Source organism: Mercurialis annua, linkage group LG2 (assembly GCF_937616625.2).
Source record: "Mercurialis annua linkage group LG2, ddMerAnnu1.2, whole genome shotgun sequence".
NCBI classification, from domain to species: domain Eukaryota; kingdom Viridiplantae; phylum Streptophyta; class Magnoliopsida; order Malpighiales; family Euphorbiaceae; genus Mercurialis; species Mercurialis annua.
The window spans coordinates 42,812,326-42,830,085 of NC_065571.1; the positions used below are offsets into that span (position 1 = coordinate 42,812,326).

The following is a 17,760-nucleotide window of genomic DNA, read 5'->3' on the forward strand; positions in this document are numbered from 1 at the left end:
GATTTTTTCTCAAATTAAGAATTTCTTTATGCAGGGAATCCTCATCTCATTTTGACGATTCTGGTATTCAAGCTAAAAAATTAGTGGAGTTGAAGATTTAGAGTGAAAACTCCAATTTAAATGGTAATGTTAATAAAGTTGAAGATTTATGTTAATATGTTGTAATGAAATTTTGTGTCATTCTGTTTGCAGGTACTCGGATTTAGAGTGAAAGCTGAATACATTCTGTTTGCAGGTAGAATGTACTCGGAATTTAAAAACTTACTTAAATTAATGATGCTTAAATTTCCTTTGCTCATAAGTTTATTTTGTGATGGAGTGTGTTTTGACTGATTGATTTTATATCATTTGGTAGCTTTATTTGATCCAGTGCATCTAGTGCTTATACTGAATCTAAAAAAATTGAAAAATTATTTTGATCTACGGATATGGTAATCTGGTCATTAAGATAATGATTGAAGTAAATTAGTTCATGTCTATTTCCCTTTTGTAGCTTCAGTTAAGTTTTGACACTAATGATGTTCATTAAGATAGTTGATTTTTTCAGCTGAAGTTAGGAAACATACTTTTGTCCGACGAAACAATCCTGAGGGAGGGTCATTTAGTCAGAGCAATTTAGGCCATAAAGTATTTCTTTTCTTTTTTAGCTAGTAATGAAAGTTAGATCTTCCAGTTAATTATACGGAGGCAATAAGGGCATAAAATGTCAACTTTTACTTCAAAATTTGTTTTCTTAGTTCAAATTATGTACTGCTCCTTGATTATTTGAGTGAATTAAATTTAGCAAATTTGCGGTTAAGCAGCTATAGCCCTTTGGCTCAATTTTCATGACATAATTTTGCGCGTGTATCTTATGCCGGCACATGTGATTCCCTAAATTAAGTTTTGGTAGTTCGCATGGATTAGGAAGCAGCTAGCAAGATCTCAGGAAATCAACACATGAGATGTGGAACTCAAATTCAAGTAGATGTCTGTTATATATGAATCATAAAAGAAGTTATAAGGTGTCACTAATATATCCATATGCTTACTTATCCAGTTCATCACTGTTTATTCTCTGTTTTTAGCTTATTTTTAGCTGTGTTCATTTATTATTTGTCTTTATACTAATGTTTTTTTGCCGCAGCCCTTCCATACCTGTTAGTGACATCTTATATCAGTATGATGAATCTGAGCCTCCTACAGTTTCACGCCAATCATTGAGAAGAATTGATACTTCTCCAGGTAAATTTTATATATCTTAAAGCAATGAAATTGAACTTTTATTACAGTTTTATGCCAATTTAATTTTAATTGGTTCTAATTATGGAGGTGTTTTATCCACAATACCATGTCATTCTTATTATCTGTTTGGATATGGTCTTACTCCTAATTATGCCTATGATTGCTGAAGTTCTAGTATAATTATGTTTTAATTTTGGTTAAATTTTACACTCTGTTCAACTTTGGACTTTGGACTTGTTTCATTTTTTATGCATAATAGTTATAAACTTTCAGTAACTAATTAATATACCTATAACTTTCTCTTTTAGGTTATTTCGCGTTGTTTCTTTTCATTATCGCTGCGTATCTCTTCCTCTCCTTTTTCACCTTCCAGACTTGTGATTTCACCAAAGATATTCTTATTTCAGTTTACGGAAGCCTGAATTTAGGCCCCTTTTCTGTTTAAAAATGTTTAATTGCATTCACAACATGATAATATGATTAGTGATTGTTTAATGGCTTTAGAGATCTCAATTATTTAAAGATGAAACTCTAATTTAATATTTGTTGGTTGTTCACTAAATTTTAAAAATAGCTTCATTATCAAATTGTTATGATTTTTATGATAATAGTTGTTTTCATGCTTAACTCTTTCTTGGTCGAACTGGATAGAAATTGACATAGGATTTAGTCATGATGATGTCAGTTTAAGTTTCGTAAATCAACAAATTTTTTTTTGGGCGTGAATCAACAACTAGCATCATATATGTTTCAGTGCAATTGTAGCCTTATTATCTATGTGTATTGAATTTATCACATTTTTTAGTAGTGATTGGGAGTAACATCACTGGAAGTGGAATTCAAAATGATTTTTTGAACTTGGTTCACTTTTAGAGTTTCCTATGTATTGAATTTATCACATAATAAGTGTTTGATGTGTTGCTTTGCTTGTTCATGCATTTTGTTTCCTGCATCACCATTATTACTTGCTGCTTGCAATTTTGGTGCATCATGTTTCAGTAATTAGAGATTCTTATTTGGTTCTTGTTATTTTTTGCAGCTTTTGTTTTCTTGTGCAAGAGAGGCTTCTTCTTTAGATGTGTTCATCTTTGCTTGGATCACTAACGGCCTTTTATGATCTCAGTTTTAGTAGACTTTGTAGACTTTTATGATCTCTGTTTTAGAAGACAAATACTCAATTTATGGTCTTTGTTTTAGTAGACTTTGTAAACTGAAACTTGTTCTTAAAGGTGGTTTGAGATTTTATTAGTATTAAAATTGTTTTGTGTCAATTAATATTGGTAGGAGCTTTGTAACGTCAGGAATTATTTTGGAAATCTTTTTAGTGCACTTTATATTGAATTGTTGCTGCTTGTGCTTTAAACAACCCACTTTTTTGCGAAGGGATTTTGGTCGTAATTGGTTTTGATTTTGTGGTCGCAATTGCACTATATAATTGTGAAGGTATTAATTGAATAACGACCGGATTTTCCGTCGTTATTAATGTTCTTTTAGCGAAGGGAAAATTTACCTTCGCAAAAAATATTATGACCAGATACCTTTTTTCCGTCCCAAATACTTTTAGCGGCGGAGCCTATTACGACGGCTTATGACCGGATTTTTCCCTTCCCAATAGACATATTACGACCACTTTTTATGAATTTACGACCACTTTTCCCTTCGCTAATGAAGCAGTTTCTTGTAGTGGTTGTTGCTCTGAAAATCGACATGAGTAAGACGTATGATAGAGTGAGGTGGGATTTTATCAGAGTAATGATGCTGAACTTGGGTTTTTGTGCATATTGGGTAGTTCTAGTTATGGCTTGTATTTCCTCTGTTCGTTATACTAGTATTGGAGAAAATTTTGATATGGATCCTTTAATTCCGAGTAAGGGTCTTAGACAACGAGATCCCCTATCTCCGTATCTTTTTATTATATGTGCTGAGGGGTTATCTAGCATGCTTGCTGCGAGTGAAAAGCAAGGTAATTCATGGGATTTCTATTTGTAGAGGTGCCCCCGCCTGTCAGTCGTTTGTTTTTTTGCGGATGATAGCTATTTGTTTTTTCGTGCTTCTCTGGATGAAACGACGAAAATAAAGGCTAAGGTGAACTTTAATAAGTCTAATGTTATGCTTAGCAAAAATGTTGAGACTAGTTTGGGGGCTGTCATTGCCGATTTGTTGAATGTGAAAGTGGTCTTGGGACCAAAGAAAATATCTCGGCCTTCCGTCGCTAATTGGTCGGAATAAAAGACAGATTTTCAATTCATTAAGGAGAGAATTTGGCAAAAAGTGAGAGGGTGGAATGCTAAATTTCTCTCGCAAGGTGGAAAAGAGGTTCTTATTAAGTCAGTAGCTCAATCAATTCCAAACTATATTATGAATGTTTTTTTAATTCCCCTCGGGTTGTGTGATGAGCTACAATGGATGATAAATTCTTTTTGGTGGGGTCGGAATCAATCGGAGAAGAGAGGTATTAATTGGGCTAGTTGGGACAAGTTTTGTATGCCTAAGAAATTTGGTGGTTTGGGGTTTAAAAATATTCGGGATTTTAATATTGCGATGTTAGGTAAATAAGCTTGGCGGATGATCTCGATGGAGAATAATTTGATGGTGAAGGTTTTTAAGGCTAAGTATTATCCAAACTCATCTTTCTTGGATGCTAGGTTGGGTCCAATCCTAGTTACGTTTGGCGAAGTATTTTTGAGGCGCAAAAGATTATTAAGAAGGGGTCGAGAATCAGAATTGGTGATGGTGTTAGTACGAGGATATGGGATGACCCTTGGCTAAGTGGTTTGGATATGGGTATTGTTAAAGGTCCGGCTCCAGTTTTGCATAGAAAGGCAACTGTAAGTCAGTTGATGGTCACTCAAGATAGGGAATGGGACGTTGGTCTTGTAGCGGACCTGTTCTCAGGGGAAGATGCTGCACGTATCCTTAGTGTTCCATTGAGTGTTAGAAGTTATAGTGACAATTGGTATTGGCTGCCGGAGAAGAGAGGAAATTTTACGGTAAAGAGCTGTTACCGTCTTATCCGAGGTGAAGTGGCTCAGAGAGGTGATAGGATTTGGAGCTTAATTTGGGCTTTGCATGTTCCTGTGAATATTCAAAATTTTCTTTGGCGGATGAGCTCTGGATACTTACCCATGTATGATGCCTTAAGAAGTAAAAAGATTTTTTTATAAATGGGTCTTGTTTTATTTGTGCCAGTGAGGATGAATCTTTGATTCATTTGTTCATAAAGTGTCCATTTGCAGTGAAATGGGCTGAATCTGGGCTGCGTTTACCGGCGTTTTCTGGTGGTGAGTTCAAGGAATGGCTGCTGTTGTGTTTTTCTGAGATGGATAAAGAGGGTGCTTGCTTAGCAGCGATGGTCTGTTGGTCGATTTGGAGAAATAGAAATGGTGTGGTGTGGTCTGATAAGAGGAGTACGAGTGAGGAGGTTTTGAACATGGCGGGTTTCCAGTTGGTGTCATGGCAGAAAGCTTAGAAAAAGGAGAGTCCAGCGCTGCTTGTCCCAATGAAGAGAGGAGATGGAAAGTAGAAGTGGTCCAGGCCATGTTAGGGGAAGCTTAAGGTTAATGTTGATGCAAGTTGCAATAATGGAGGTAGTTCAATTGGAGTTGGTTGTACGGTTAGAATAGTTCAGGTGCTCTCCTTCAAGCTAGAGTTATGAATATCGTGGGTAGTTTCGATGCGAGAGTAGATGAAATTATAGGAATACGGGAAGCATTGAGTTGCCTTAAAGTAGGTTTAAATATCTCAAATGAGTCTGTTGCTTTGGATGTTATTTTGGATATTAAGAATCCTGTTGTTGATACGGATTTTTTAATACAGGATTGTGTGGAAATGACGAAACAGTTTGTTGATTTAGATTTTGTTTTTGTAAGGCGATCTGCAAATCAGGCTGCGCACATTCATGCGCATTATGCTCGTTCCTTGTCAGGTCATCAGGAGTGGTTTAACCATTATTCTAAATTTCTTACAGCTGTAATCGCTACTGATTTGAGTTAATATACCGTCCTATTTTTCAAAAAAATAAAAAATAAATATGTCAATCTCTCAATTGTATTTTATATAAAAAAACTGAAGAGTTTGGCTAGAGACACATGTTGTTTATAGTGGATTATAGAAAATCTAAACACTATGATTGTGGACACGAATTTTTCTTAGACCAAAAGTAAACCGATAATTTTATTAGCAAATCATGTAACATGTGAAACAAAATATTAGGAGAACTATCACTATAATTAATAATTAATTATACAAAATCATATTAATATTAGTATTAATATTACACTCCTATTTAATTAGACTTCATATTACTATGCAATAGATTCTTATTTAATTAAATTTTTTTCTTTTTAATATTTGATAATGTAGTGATAACATTTAGTAAGGTCCCACCTACTAAACGTTATCAATATTTGTTTATTCTAAATAAATATTCACAAAAACTATTATATATATATAGGAGAAACATATACATTTACATTAATATCTTTTATATTTTATAAAATATAATAATTAATTGAAAAACTAATAAAATAATTATTACAGTTAGAATACTAACTAAAATAAACTAGTTATAATATTAAGATAATAGTTTAGAGTAATAATTAAAATAAATTATTTTAAAGTTTGATTATTATTATTATTTAATTATTGTTTCATCATTTTTTATAAATATTGTTTAATCATTTAGAATTATAATTAAGGTAAAATATTTTTAATATATTAACTATTATTTGATATTTGATAAATAAAATAAATTATTTTTAATTAACTATTATTTTAATTATTATTTAATATTTTATATTTAAATATAATTTATAACTATTATAATTCATAATAAATATAATTACTATAATTTAACAAATCATACTACGAGTCACGTGTAAAACACGTAAAATAAAAATAGATAGATAGGTAATATAGATTACAGATAGATTACACTTGAAAGAAAAAAAATGTCCCATAACACTGACTTTTTTTAATGATCGAATAATAATTTACTTACGTGTACTATCTCAAGAAAAAGATGGCTGCATAATGACTTTATTTTTTATTGATCAAATAATAATTTACTTAATTTTTTTGTTTTTTAAATGAAAATACATTTTCATGAAACAAATAGAACCTAAATGATTTTTATATTTCCTGACAACTTTTTATATGCATCCCTTTTAATTTGCTGTTACAGATATGACTTTCATATACTAAAACAAAATGAATTATTTGAATAGAATTTTATACGATATTTTCCTATGAATGAGTTCTAATTTCTATGAACAATAATATAAGTTGAACCACGATGAACTTGATTTTGAAAAAATTATTGATGATAACATATATTTTTGTCATTTCATTCATTGTTTCAAAAATTAAATCGAATTGGCTGATTCGACAAAAAGAGCGGTAGTCAGTTTAGTTTAGTTTTGCTTAAAAATTAAAAAAGAGATTCGATCAAAATAAAACACAAATACTGATTTGAAAACAGGTTGAACCATAAAGACCGACTAATTTTTATAAATATAGTTAAAATTTATTTATTTTAAAAATATAAAAAATAAAAACTGATTTACAGATTTAATTCAATTTAAGTTTTTTAAGTTTTTAGTTAGATTCAGTTTTATATTAAAAAAATAAAATAAAATTCAATTTATATATTTATTAAACTGAAAAAATCAAGTAAATCTATTAAAGATTGAAATATTAATAATTTTAGAAAATTAATTAAATTAAATCTTAAAATGACCTCTAAAAATAACATATATTTTTTGCAAACCGATTATCTACAAAGGCAGACGTGTGAGTTAGAAAAACTAATTTTTCCACAAATTTGACTTTTGTACAGTCGCTGTTAGCTTGTAAAGATAAGATAGTAAAAATAAAAAAAAAGTTGCTGAGTCAGCCAGCACGCCAATCAAATACGGTGATGGTGGATAAGTCTGACAAAATAGTCTAGAAAAAGCAAGTACGTGTCAAGCTAGGAATGTGGGGAACCAATTGCTGACCAAATGTGCCGATAAATCCCAAACCTCAAAATCCAAAAATACAAAAATAGAAATATAAAAAAAAATATTAAAAAATCGACGCCGCTTATCGGCGGGTCCGTCTAAAAATAAATAAAAAAAGATTAATATAGTAACGTTGGAGCACTATAAATACATGACACAAAATATAACATTACTCATTCCATACAAACGTGGTGCTTCCTCCGATCAACACTCATCACCTTTATAAATATTAAATTTTGGTGTGATTTTAATTAATATCGATTCAAAATGTGTGGCATTCTTGCGGTTCTTGGTTGCTCCGATGACTCTCAGGCCAAGAGGGTTCGAGTTCTTGAGCTCTCTCGCAGGCAATTTTCTTTAAATTTTTTCGTTATTTTTAATGATTTTTTTGTTGTTTTAAAATTAGTTAGAGCTCATTCTTCTATGACTGCACTAATATTAATCTTGAAAATTCCATACAATTCCGTTAGAGTTTGGTCATGATTGGTGTAATTTTTAGCTACAAAATATCTTTGGAGAATTTTTGAAAATATATCATTTTTGCTTCTTCTCTCATATATTACAGTTATAATAGTATTGTTGTTGGAGCCCCATCCATCAGCTTGAGCTTACGGGCGAATTGATTATTTGATATGGTATCAGAATCTTTATATCAAAATTTAGTTGATTAAAATATTTGAAGGTGTGTTTAAAGAAAAAATATTGTTGGAGCCTCGACCACCAGCTTGAACTTTAGAGCAAATTGGCTATAAGAAAATTTAAAACAAATATATTGTCATTGCTGTAGAGGTTATGCAAATTTAATATATTTATTGAATTTAAATTGAATGACAGATTAAAGCACCGTGGACCAGACTGGAGCGGTATATTTCAGCATGGAGGTTTTTATTTAGCTCATCAACGTCTGGCTATCGTGGATCCTGCATCCGGTGATCAACCTCTGTTTAATGAAGACAGAGCTATTGTTGTCACTGTAAGTTACTTTGAACAAAAAAATATTATATTTTCGTAGTAACTGAAAGTTATGATACGATTAATTCGACCTATTGAATATAGGTGAACGGAGAAATTTACAACCATGAAGAGTTGAGGAATAATATGACCAATCACAAGTTCAGAACCGGAAGTGATTGTGATGTTATTGCTCATCTGGTGCGTTAATTTACAACTATATGATTTTCGTTACGTAGGCTTGAACTATCGATTAATCATGCACTGATGCTATATGTGTGTGCACAGTACGAGGAATATGGCGAAAACTTTATTGACATGTTGGATGGAATGTTTTCTTTTGTACTTGTCGACACCCGCGACAATAGTTTCATTGTTGCGCGTGATGCCATCGGAATCACCTCCCTCTATATCGGCTGGGGACTTGATGGTAAGTCTATTTCTTCTCGGTAAATAGTATTTATTAGGCGAGTGGGTGAATTTATCGTAATTTGTATGTATTCAGGTTCTATTTGGATATCATCTGAATTGAAGGGGTTGAATGATGACTGTGAACATTTCGAGTGCTTCCCTCCAGGGCATTTGTACTCGAGCAAATCAGGCGGATTGAGGCGATGGTATAACCCACCCTGGTTCTCCGAAGCTATTCCATCAGCTGTATACGATCCACTTGCTATAAGACGAGCTTTCGAAAATGTAAGACAAACTTATGCGAAAAGAGGAAGTTAATTTGCTGCTATAACTTTATGTTGCTTATATATATGATATGCAGGCTGTAATTAAAAGGCTAATGACTGATGTGCCTTTCGGAGTTCTGCTGTCTGGTGGCTTGGATTCATCATTGGTTGCATCGATCACTGCTCGTCACTTGGCAGGCACAAAAGCTGCCAGACAATGGGGAGCGCAGCTCCATTCTTTCTGTGTAGGCCTAGAGGTGAGTGGTATAACAATTTCTTGAGATTCAAATATGCATCAATGAGATTTAACATGCGCTGTTTGTTATCTGCTGTGCAGGGTTCACCGGATTTGAGGGCTGCGAAAGAAGTTGCAGATTATTTGGGAACCGTTCACCATGAATTTCATTTCACTGTTCAGGTATGAAAACAGAAATACTATCAATGTTCTGTAATTCTTTTTCGCAATCATTGCAAGTAATCAGTATGTTTAAAACAGGATGGTATTGACGCCATTGAAGATGTTATTTACCATATTGAAACATATGATGTGACAACTATAAGAGCCAGCACTCCTATGTTTCTTATGTCAAGGAAGATCAAGTCACTCGGGGTCAAGATGGTCATTTCTGGTGAAGGTTCTGATGAGATTTTCGGCGGATATTTGTATTTCCACAAGGCGCCTAACAAGGAAGAGTTTCACCGCGAAACATGTCACAAGGTAGCAGCTATCTGGTTCATCGCATTTTTTTTCTTTCTACAAGTCATAAAAGCTTATATTTTCATCTTAACAGATAAAGGCTCTTCATCAGTATGATTGCTTGAGAGCTAACAAATCAACATCAGCATGGGGCTTGGAAGCTCGAGTGCCCTTCTTAGATAAGGAATTTATTAATGTTGCTATGGCTATTGATCCTGAGTGGAAAATGGTAAACTTATGGTGTCATTTTAATTTTCACTCATTTTTATGAGGTTACATAATAGTTAATTTGTGCTTAACAATAAATCGCAGATTAATCCGGACAAAGGCCGTATTGAAAAATGGGTTCTTAGGAGAGCTTTTGATGATGAGGAGCACCCTTATCTGCCAAAGGTTTCTTGGACACACCAAATTGCTTCAAATAGTATTCATAAATCACGTCACTCGCTTAACAAACTCGTCTTTTTATTATTATTTTCTTGCAGAATATCTTGTATAGACAGAAAGAGCAGTTTAGTGATGGTGTTGGGTATAGCTGGATCGACGGTCTCAAAACTCATGCTGCACAACATGTATAAACATAAATTCTATTGCATCTTTTCATATAATGCTATAGCTTGAATAATTGAATTGCATAAATTCACCAGCTACTAATTAATTGAAATTTTCAGGTGACGGATAAGATGATACAACATGCTATGCACATTTTTCCTCATAATACCCCTACTACTAAAGAAGCATACTACTACAGAATGATTTTCGAGAGGTTCTTTCCGCAGGTAATTGAATCAAAATTGTGGCATCCAAATCTTTTATGGTAATTAATAATGCTAATAACATTTGTCATTTGATCATATTTTCAGAACTCGGCCAGGCTTACCGTACCTGGGGGAGCAAGTGTAGCGTGCAGCACTGCTAAAGCTGTGGAATGGGACTCCACATGGTCGAACAATCTCGATCCTTCTGGCAGGGCTGCATTAGGCGTCCATCTTTCAGCTTACGAAAAACAAGTAGCTGTTGCTGCAAATGGTGGAACCATGATTATTGACAGCATGCCAAGGATGATGGAGGTTAGCGCTCCAGGAGTCGCAACATTAAGCTAGCGATTGATGAACTTTATTATTCGTGTATAAATCGTATAGTTGCCATGTAGAAAGTATGCAAAAAACAACCTGTGTGGAAGTGTGAATCTGTGTGTTTTCACTAACTTGTTGTTTTATGTAAGGCAGTGAAGTATGTTTATTTATAGTTTGTAGTAATTTGAAGTTAGCGAACTTTTTGTTAAATTAATTTTAAGATCAATTATGACATTGACTTGTCAATGTTGTACAAGTTGAGAACCAGTTGGAATTGGAAATTGCAGAGTATCAAGCGCTCTGGCCAACTTTCCATTTCTCAAATTCTGAAGCACCACCACCAAATTCCTACAAGATTCTTGGATTATGATAAAACTTCAAAGATGTTTCTACCAATTTTCACCCAACACCACCCACCTCTTCACTATACGCTTTATATTAAATCAGTGACATGAAAATAAACCGGAACAACCTGTTAGATCACGAACCGAAATTAAAGTCTCTGATCCGGCCTGATCATGATCAAAATTTAGGGATTCTACAAGACTAATCGTTTATTGGTTTTTGACCGGTTTTGTAGATGTCTGTTTTTTTTCTAATTCCTTTTCACCGGTTTGATCAATATTGATTTTTTAAAAAATAAAAAAGTAGATGAATATATAATTTATATGATTATTATGATTTATTTTTAATTTCAATTGAATTTTTTAGTTTATAAAATTAAGAAAGATTTATGCTAAAATAAGGTAAAATATTTATAAACATATTATCTTATTTTTTTCTTTATAAAAATATTTATTATATTTTTAAAAATATTATCTTATCTCTTTTATTAACAAAAAAATCATTTTCCTCTTTTTCTTCATTTTCTCCACCCAAATTCTAATTTAATTTTCTCTTCTTCTCCATTAACATCATAACCAAATTTCATCTTCAGACCACACCACCACCAATCTTTTTCTGTCACCGCCGCTCTCCCCTCACGCCGTCGCCGTCGCTCTCGCTGCACGCACTCGCCGCCGCCCTCCATCACGACCTCATCGATGTCGCTCTCGCTGTCGCTCTCGCTGCACGCGCTCGCCGCCGCCCTCCTTTACGACCTCGCCGCTGCTCTCCTAGCACACTGTCACCGCCGCCATGTGTGTACATCTATGATTTGTATGTGTAGATCTATGATTTGTATGTGTAGATCTATGATTTGTATGTGTAGAACTATGATTTATATGTCTAGATCTATAATTTTTTTTTATTTTTGTATGTATAAATTTAGGATTTACTGTATATAATTTGTAATTTCAATTTTATAATCTTAACACTTGATTATCAATTGTCTTTTTCATTTGTTTTTGGATTTTCAGTTTGACTTCATCCTCATCTCCTCTATTCTCCAGACCTAATATTTTTAGATCTGATTTTTTTTTTAGATATATACAATCTGTATTTTTTTTGAAACTTATACAATCCTTGTATTATATACAGATTATATACAAATTAAAAAAATTATATACGGATAATATACAGATTATATACGTATTATATACTAAATAAATACAAAAACTAGAAAATATGAAATTTTATATAAAAATCGATTTTGTAATTATTTTTTAAAACATTGTATTTTTGTAATTATTTTTTGCATTTCTGTTAAAAAAATGCATGTAGTATGTTTGTAAATATTTTTATTTTTCCCGGTATTTGTATAAAAATCTCTAAAATTTAATTTTTAAATATTTATACAGATAATCAACTCGAACCGCGTTCGATTTCAATTATACTATCGAGTTTGAATTCGAACTTCTAAAATGATATTTTGTGGAGTTTGAATTAAGTTTCAAACTTTAAATTTTAAAATCAAATCAATCTCGAAAGTGATTGTATCTACTCATTACATTTAATATTAAGTAATGACATTTAATACAAGATAAATTTTTCAAGTCTTCAATAGGTCATCTCAAGCACAAGTAATAATATAAGTTCATAATCAAACAGATAAAAAAATCTCATCAAAATCTTATCAATCGAAAATAAAATCCATCGGATAGAGCGGTAATTCGGTCATTTTGGTTAAAACCGACAAAAATACAAGATTTTTTTTAATTTCGGCTTATTCAGTTAATTTGGATAATTCAAGTCTCAAATCGAACCAAAAATTAAAAATCTACATTCTTCGGTCATTTCAGTTAAAACCGACAAAAATACAAGATTTTTTTAAAAAAATTTCGGCTTATTCGATTAGTTTGAATAATTCAAATCTCATATCGAACCAAAAATTAAAAGCTACATTCTTTTTTTATCAAACATGCCAAGAGTCATTAGTTTTGTTGGTTAATTTGGTCGATTGATAATTGCTAACTCTTTATTAGTAATATTTGAACCTATTCATATATGAAGGGCATATTTGAACCTATTCATATGTATAAGACACACTTGAACTTTTTCATACATGAAAAGTATATTTGAGCCTTTTCATATATGAAGAGTAATATTTAAACCTTAGGTCAAATAATGAGGGCATATTTGAACCATCTCAAATTCAAAAGGCCATGTCAGATTCCACCTGAGTAAGGATTAACGGATTTTTAAATGGTGTTAGAAACTGGAGTTTATTTGAGCCGTTTTAAAAACATTAAGTGTGTTTTAACACCTTTTCAAATATCGAGAGCCAATTTGATCTTCGGGTTAAATATGGAGGGAATATTGGACCCTTTTCCTTTTTTTTTTCAATAACCCCTGATTCTGCATAGAAGATTTTGCAAGAATATATTAGACTCCTTTAATTCTCATCTCGCTTTCTACATAAATACCAATTATCTTTACTCTCTCACTACACTACAGTCCACCACCGCCGCTCCAAATGGCAAGCACCGAACCCGATCACGATCGCAGAGAAGAGGACGATGTTCCTCACGCCGATGACGAGGACACCGGCGCTCAAATTGCTCCCATAGTCAAGCTAGAAGAGGTCGCCGTTTCAACCGGCGAAGAGGAGGAGGATCCCATTCTCGATCTGTAAGTATCATAATAATCCTTCTATTTACCGTTGCTATTTCTAGGGTTAACTTCTTTAATATGTTTTGTGATCTCAATTTTGAAGGAAATCAAAGCTGTATCGATTCGATAAGGACGGGAATCAATGGAAAGAGCGAGGCGCCGGTTCTGTTAAGCTTTTAAAGCATAAAGAATCTCACAAAGTTCGTCTTCTTTTCAGACAATCTAAGACTCTCAAGATCTGCGCCAATCATCTCGGTTTGAACTCGATATATCTTTTGTGTTTGTTTGTGAGTTTGAATCAGCTATTGCTTGAAATTTGAACATGTGTTTTGTGGTTTGGCAGTTATTCCGAGTATGACAGTTCAGGAGCATGTTGGAAATGAGAAGTCGTGTGTGTGGCATGCTACTGATTTTGCTGATGGCGAATTGAAGGATGAGCTTTTTTGCATTCGTTTCCCCTCCATCGAAAGTGAGTTCTATTGGCAATTCATTTAAAAGTTATGGTGAATGCATGTATGTTAGCCTTTCTTTAGGCTTAGAAAACTGCTTAGCTCTCAAATAACACGGTGTGCAAATGCTGGATTCTTTTTTCAATGATTTTTATCCTTTACTTAAGGGAAGTAATACCAATTCAAGTCGGTTTTAAGATCAAAATGTTGCATTGCTTTAATTTTTTTAGTTTAAATCATAGTTACCAGATTCGCTCTCCCCCCTAAGTACCGCGTATCAGTTCGTACGTACCAGTTCGCGGTTCTCCGGCGACCTGATTCGCCTTGGGACGCGTATTGATTCGCCGGAGAAATGGTCCGATTCGCCGGCCATTATTGAAGTTCAAGTTGCAGGTTTTAGGGTTTTTTAATTGAAGATGAAGAAGAAAATAGAAGATGAAGAAGTGGTTCACGTAATAAATTAGTTATTTGGACTTTTACTTTATCAAATGGTAAGTTTTTGGGCCCATTATCTCTAATAAAATGGGCTTTTGAATAAGAATCTAAATAAGAGAAAAGGATAGGTCTTTTTTTCTAAGTTAAAATTTCTTATTTAGTAAGCAACTTAACCTGACTTTATATATTTTCAAGGACAATTAATATATGTAATAACTAAAAAACTTTATTTAATAGTTAATATGATATTTTAAAGCTATATATGAGTAAATTAGAAATATATTATTGACCATTGAACCCATAATATTATTTCGGAGTACCGCGTCCCGAAAGAGCGAACCGAAGAGTCCTACCCCCGGAGTATCGGATTCCCCGACTACAAGCGAATTGAGTACCCGTTCCCGTACCGCGAATCGCGCGTACTGCGAATCTGGTAACTATGGTTTAAATCTGGTGACCCTGTTCAAAAAAATATTTGGGAATGTTTATTTTTTTTTCCTTTTCTATGCTGTGCTGGAGTATGTTCGAGATTGGTTTGCATTGCAACATAGAGTATGGAGCTACATAATTGACCAAGTTCTGCAGCTTTGATTATAGTATAATCAGTCACATAAAAGAATATTTTTTGATTTCATTGTTGTTTGATCTGATACGAGTATGTTTTGCGTAAAATGAATAATTTATTTCTTATTTTTTTCAATTTTTTGCACAAAGTGCAATTTGGTGAGAAATTGAAAGAGTACATGTAGGGATCTTGATAAAACTGTACCTTAGGTAGTCTATTTTCAGAGTGTGCTTTTTAAATAAATGAATTTTATATTCTCCATCATCTCCAACAACTTTAGAAATCATTAGTAAATTTGCATTATTCATACTTGTGTTACTTGAGAAATCAATTCGAACTTTTTTTTTCTAACTGAAACTACATTTTAAAGTCTAATTTCTTGTCAACTTTTGAAACTGTAGAAATTAGTCATTCTCAATCCGAATGAGTTTTACTATAAAATATTTTTTGATGAATAGTTTTACTATAAAATTGGTAACTTATTATTGGTTTTCTTTGTATATGTGTGCTAAGTAATCTCTACTATAGATGTAACATAGCTTGGCACTTATTACTAGTGCTTGGTTTCATTTTTACAGGTATTGCATGAAACTTTGTTTCTTTTACTCGTTAACTTTCAGAAAGTGTATTGGTAAATAACTAAATGTAGGATACCACTATTGTGGTATTGATTATTGGCTTAAAGATTACCTATACATAACCAATTACAGCCGTACTTGCTGATTTTTTTAGTTATATCCCAACGTTTAAGGTTTCTTGTAATCTGTGTTCCAATCGTAGTTTGAGTATAAAATTAACTACACAGCAAGACATGTATATGCCTAGTTGAACTACATTTGACATATCATACCCCTAAAATATATTAGACACATCATCAGACTCTTTAAAATAAACTAGACACATAATAATAGGTTTTTATTGGGGAAGTATTGAGCTTTTTATTTTCAAACAGAGCAAGTTCGATTGAAATGAGTAAGGAAATGGATAAAGTGTTTGATGCATCTATAAAATAATCCAGTTAGGCCCTTACGTGTTTTGTCATGTAGGTCAATTTTATATCCAAACTGAAATTTGCAATTGCAACAAACCTTGGAAAAAATTTGTATAAAATAAGAAGTTTGGTTGCAATTGATACTGAACGAAAAGGTTTTGGACTTAAATAGTCTTGACTCTCGAGGAACTAAATGTAGGATAGCTGCCACTATTGTGGTGCTGATTATTTTGGTAATGTAATTTTATTTTATTGATGAAGTTGAGTGGTTACAGGGAAGCCTAGCTTTCTTCAACTTGGTAGTTCCTTGCTAACCATGCATAACATTCCGATGGCGATTTCCTGCAAAATAGTAAGCCTGCAGCCTACATGGTGGAAAATAACACGTCTCCAATTCACTAAATTTGAAGTAAAAGTATGAATCATTAGGGAATTTTTTTATTGGCTGTGGAAATCAAACTAGGTGTCAAATGATGAATACATGTATAACTCATGCTATCAACTTTTGAAGATAAAATGAGTTGTTTTTATTGCCTTTGCATATAAAGTAAACTTAGGAATATGGTGCATTTATAGGAGAATGGTAAATTATATCAATGATCAAAATTCGACTCTATTAATGGAATTTCACTCTTTTGATTTCTGACTATATCAATTGATAGAAAAAACTTGTAATGCCTGCCTTTTATTTTATTCATTGGTGAAATCCCATTGGATAAATGTGATCTAGGATGTAATATGATTTTTGGTCATTACTAATCTGTAATCCCTTCTCTTGGTTATATGATCCAGATTGCAAGTCTTTTATGGAAACATTTCAAGGGGTAGCTGAATCCCAAAAGTCAAAAGAGGAAAACCAGGATGCAAGTGCTGCTGCTGATGCTCTTGATAAGTTGAGTGTTGAAGAGAAGAAAACGGTGGAGGAAGGAGAGCCAGCTGTTGCTGAGGAGTCAAATAAGACTGATGCAGAGAGTAAAGACACTTCCTCCACTTGACAAGGAAGTTCTCGAAACCTTACCTCGGGATGTTACAATGAAGTTGTTTTGGTCATTTTGTGGTTTAATGGCCAAGATGCAGATAAAATTTGATGGGCTTGGTTTGTGGGCGGCAATGTTGTCTAGCTTTTGGTTTCATCAGTTCTATTATTAGGTCTTTTTTGGTCGTTGAGGTTTGGGATTTGGGTATTCGTGGATAGTTCAACTAGGGTTTTTGCAGTCGAACTAGATGGTTCAAGTCGGGATAAGGAAAAAAAATGAAAATACCTTCTCAAGGGCAGGTTTTAAACCTTGAATTGTGCAGTCTTTGAATTGGTACGTGTATGTCATGATTTTTTGTGTGGTCGATACATTTCGTGAAAAGAATTGTTGGTCCGACTGTTGTAGCCAATAATATTCATAGTTAATTATTTGATTTGGTTTGAACTTTTATGCACTACTAGAATTCACCTTCCTAATCATCTACAGGCCTAAATGTAGAAGTTAGGGAGTGAATAAATTGGCGGATGGAAGTGAAGATGCTTTGGTGGTTTACAGCAATAATGGCACATTGTATTTAATTACATTTTTACTTCAAAAAAAATGCAGCAAAAGTTATAGAAAAAACTAGTTAAAAATTCCAAACCTATTAGTTATTTGATATGCAAAATTGTCAGGGAAAATTTTATCTCCCAAAACTCCTGGTTATAACAGTGTTTAATTGGAAATAG

The 17,760-nt window shown here is 33.0% G+C and overlaps 2 protein-coding genes across 2 annotated transcripts; both read left to right on the plus strand.

Moving 5' to 3' along the window:
* The first annotated feature begins 7,392 nt into the window (after window positions 1-7,392).
* Window positions 7,393-10,794, plus strand: LOC126670548 (asparagine synthetase [glutamine-hydrolyzing] 1). Its single transcript, XM_050364303.2, has 13 exons — window positions 7,393-7,570; window positions 8,058-8,196; window positions 8,280-8,375; window positions 8,463-8,604; window positions 8,680-8,870; window positions 8,947-9,108; window positions 9,189-9,269; window positions 9,348-9,569; window positions 9,643-9,777; window positions 9,861-9,941; window positions 10,034-10,120; window positions 10,220-10,327; window positions 10,412-10,794. Exons 1-13 carry the CDS (start codon window positions 7,491-7,493, stop codon window positions 10,649-10,651), a joined length of 1,764 nt encoding a protein of 587 aa, XP_050220260.1. The 5' UTR covers window positions 7,393-7,490; the 3' UTR covers window positions 10,652-10,794.
* A 2,576-nt stretch (window positions 10,795-13,370) lies between these two features.
* Window positions 13,371-17,476, plus strand: LOC126669747 (ran-binding protein 1 homolog a). Its single transcript, XM_050363294.2, has 4 exons — window positions 13,371-13,633; window positions 13,719-13,870; window positions 13,959-14,084; window positions 16,848-17,476. Exons 1-4 carry the CDS (start codon window positions 13,479-13,481, stop codon window positions 17,048-17,050), a joined length of 636 nt encoding a protein of 211 aa, XP_050219251.1. The 5' UTR covers window positions 13,371-13,478; the 3' UTR covers window positions 17,051-17,476.
* The last annotated feature ends 284 nt before the right edge of the window (window positions 17,477-17,760 follow it).

What these genes read in the sequence shown, in the direction of transcription:
- LOC126670548 (XM_050364303.2), top strand. Translation starts at nt 7,491, where the DNA reads ATGTGTGGCATTCTTGCGGTTCTTGGTTGCTCCGATGACTCTCAGGCC. An exon ending in CTTTCTGTGTAGGCCTAGAG is followed by an intron (nt 9,109 to 9,188) that starts GTGAGTGGTATA and finishes TCTGCTGTGCAG; the next exon opens with GGTTCACCGGATTTGAGGGC. An exon ending in AATTTCATTTCACTGTTCAG is followed by an intron (nt 9,270 to 9,347) that starts GTATGAAAACAG and finishes TGTTTAAAACAG; the next exon opens with GATGGTATTGACGCCATTGA.
- LOC126669747 (XM_050363294.2), top strand. Translation starts at nt 13,479, where the DNA reads ATGGCAAGCACCGAACCCGATCACGATCGCAGAGAAGAGGACGATGTT. An exon ending in GAGGATCCCATTCTCGATCT is followed by an intron (nt 13,634 to 13,718) that starts GTAAGTATCATA and finishes TCAATTTTGAAG; the next exon opens with GAAATCAAAGCTGTATCGAT. An exon ending in TCGTTTCCCCTCCATCGAAA is followed by an intron (nt 14,085 to 16,847) that starts GTGAGTTCTATT and finishes TATATGATCCAG; the next exon opens with ATTGCAAGTCTTTTATGGAA.